This window comes from Nicotiana sylvestris, chromosome 11, assembly GCF_000393655.2.
Source record: "Nicotiana sylvestris chromosome 11, ASM39365v2, whole genome shotgun sequence".
In the NCBI taxonomy this organism is placed as follows: Eukaryota; Viridiplantae; Streptophyta; class Magnoliopsida; order Solanales; family Solanaceae; genus Nicotiana; species Nicotiana sylvestris.
In genome coordinates, this window is record NC_091067.1 from 14,088,228 (window position 1) to 14,090,804 (window position 2,577).

Below are 2,577 nucleotides of genomic sequence, written 5' to 3' on the forward strand. Positions count from 1 at the left end.
TATGTATACCAACTAAAAAAATAAATAGTAAAGTTGGGCGGCTATTTGTGTAACAATCCCTTTTATTTATTGTTTTTCCTAAACCTATGAAAAATTGACACTGCTCAGTTATATTGGAATTTTCTTCCATATTCATGATGATGAGACATGCAAAAAAATATTTTTAATCAAACAAGAAGACTAATGATGGAAAAAGGTATTATTTTAAAATAAATTGCATACTACCTCTATGATTAAACCAATATATTTTAAAAGAAGAAGCAATAAAGAAATTGAACTAAAAGTCCTATGAAGTTTCCTACATCCTTCCTACTACCTTCCTTTCATAGTTCTATTTAATCAACTTTATTACATCTACCAAATGAAAGAGAAAGAAAACAATACACTATAGACATAGACAAGAGTTAGGTCTATTAATTTTTCTTCTTTCTTATTTCCTTTTTTGAGTTTTGAGTTCAAAAAATGGCAGGTATGCTTGCTGGTGTTGAATGTGCTAGAAGAAGAAAGTTTCATAAAAACAGTGGCTTATTAGATTCATCATATAATACATCTGGTTTTTCATCCACAAGGAAGTCTTTTCTTTGTCTCTACACAAGCAGCCATGAACATATTCTTAGCTCAAGCTTTTCTAAGGTACTAATTCCTTTCCTATCCCCTAGTAATAGCTACTGTGTGGTCGAAGGATGGTTAGTTGAACACTTTTCGTCGAAGAAGAAAAATTGTAATTTGTTATATATATAGGTCAAATTCTTTCTCCTATTTGTGCCTCTTTTGTCTAATTGAATTGGATGTACATATAAAGTCGAATCTACGATGAATCTTGTACTTGAATCCATTTCTTTCTGTTTGAACTATATGTACATACGCTAAAAATATTTAAAGTATATACTTATAATAAGATCATACTTGATTAAATCCACCGTATCTAAATCTTGAATTCGCCTCTATGTACCTTCCCAAATAAAGATCTTGTGTTTGTAAAGGCATGATAATAAAAATTCTTGTGTTATTTGAATGAATAGGAAAGAAGTGCAACAAGCCAAGAATATGAAGATGAGAAACTAGGAGAAGTTGCTAGAGAAGCCAAGCAAAGGCTAGATGAGAGGCTTAGTGCCCAATGGAAATCACAAGATAAGAGGTGAAAATCTTGTTCTAAATTTCTTGATGGCGCACTTTAGCAGAACCTCATACTACTTGCTAACTTGCGCCCCCTCCCCCCCCCCCCCACTACTCCCCCATGCTTGTCTTTGACCCTTTATCTTAATGATGCTGATTGTGTTTTTCTTTTTTGTGTAATTGATTTCAGGGGTGTTAAGGGATTGAAAAGGCTGGGACAATGGAGGGGGGTGATTTGCTGATACACAAATGTTTGGATCAAAGAAGTTGCAGTTGAGGAAAACTGTTTCTAAAGGATATGAAAAATGAATGTATCATTTGCTAGCACTAATTCACAATGGCAATTTTGATTACTAGAGTGTATATATATTTTCCCCTTTAAGGGTGCCCAAGATTTCTAAATTATAAAAGTCTTAGCTTTCTTGTACAACAACAACAAGCTCAATATAATTTCACACAAATGGAGTCTGAGGATCTACGTATACCCTAATTTGTGACGGTGGAGAGAAAAGTCTAAGCTTTCTTGTAATCAAGTAAATTGACTAGCTTGTGGGTTTTTGAGAAATGCTTTCTTGTAATCAAGCTGATTGACTAGCTAATGAGCTTTTAAAATATGGTCTTTGGAAATATTGGGCTTTTATTAGAAGTTTCATACACGTCTGTCTTTTCAATTTTTTCTACTTAATTTTTCGAGTTCTTGGAAAGATAATGTTTCAAGAATGGGGTGTGCATATGTGATGAACCGAAAGGATCTCATGTTTTAAAATCCAATTTTGTGCTTTTGAGCTTTAAACATCTTATTTTATCTTTCCTCGATTTGCGTGCGCAGGACAGACATGTTTCTGGAAAGTTTTTATGTTAAAAAATTGATAAAAATAAGAATTTTGCCTAAAAATTTCATTTGAGTTGACTTCGGTAACATTTTGAGTAAACGGGTCCGGATTCGTATTTTGACGTTCCCGATGGGTTCGTATCGTGATTTGGGACTTGGGCGTATGCTCGAAATCGAAAGTCCCTAGCCTGATTATCGGACTTGTCGAAATTTGAAAGTAAAACGCTTAATGAAATTAAAATGTTTGACCAATATTTGACTTTTTGGATATCGGGTCCGTATTTTGGTTTCAGAACTCGGTATAAGTCCAATACCATATTTGGTGAGAAACAGAGTTGTTTTGACGTGATTCGGACATCCGATTGTGAAAATAGAAGTTTAAAAGTTTTCTTGAAAATTTCATTTTGATTTGGTATTCAATTTGTAGTTTTAGGTGTTATTTTGTCGATTAGATCACGCGAGCAAGTTCGTATGATATTTTTAGACTTGTGTGCACTTTTGGTTTTGAGCCCCGAGAGCTCGGGTGAGTTTCAGATAGGCTACAGAATGAAATTTGAACTTAGAACCTGCTGGTGTGCTTCAGATTTTGTTGCAGGCCTTTGATCTCGCATTTGCGAGATCAGGATCAG

General features: G+C 34.1%; 1 protein-coding gene across 1 annotated transcript; it reads left to right on the top strand.

Annotated features, from left to right (window-relative positions):
* The first annotated feature begins 274 nt into the window (after nt 1-274).
* On the top strand, nt 275-1,768 carry LOC138882130 (uncharacterized). Its single transcript, XM_070162507.1, has 3 exons — nt 275-633; nt 1,023-1,138; nt 1,307-1,768. The coding sequence occupies exons 1-3, from the start codon at nt 463-465 to the stop codon at nt 1,356-1,358; spliced, it is 339 nt and encodes a 112-aa protein (XP_070018608.1). The 5' UTR covers nt 275-462; the 3' UTR covers nt 1,359-1,768.
* The last annotated feature ends 809 nt before the right edge of the window (nt 1,769-2,577 follow it).

Excerpts from the sequence above, each read along its gene's own strand:
- LOC138882130 (XM_070162507.1), top strand. The coding sequence starts at position 463 with ATGGCAGGTATGCTTGCTGGTGTTGAATGTGCTAGAAGAAGAAAGTTT. Across the intron at positions 634-1,022 it reads TTAGCTCAAGCTTTTCTAAG|GAAAGAAGTGCAACAAGCCA; the intron begins GTACTAATTCCT and ends TTGAATGAATAG. Across the intron at positions 1,139-1,306 it reads TGGAAATCACAAGATAAGAG|GGGTGTTAAGGGATTGAAAA; the intron begins GTGAAAATCTTG and ends AATTGATTTCAG.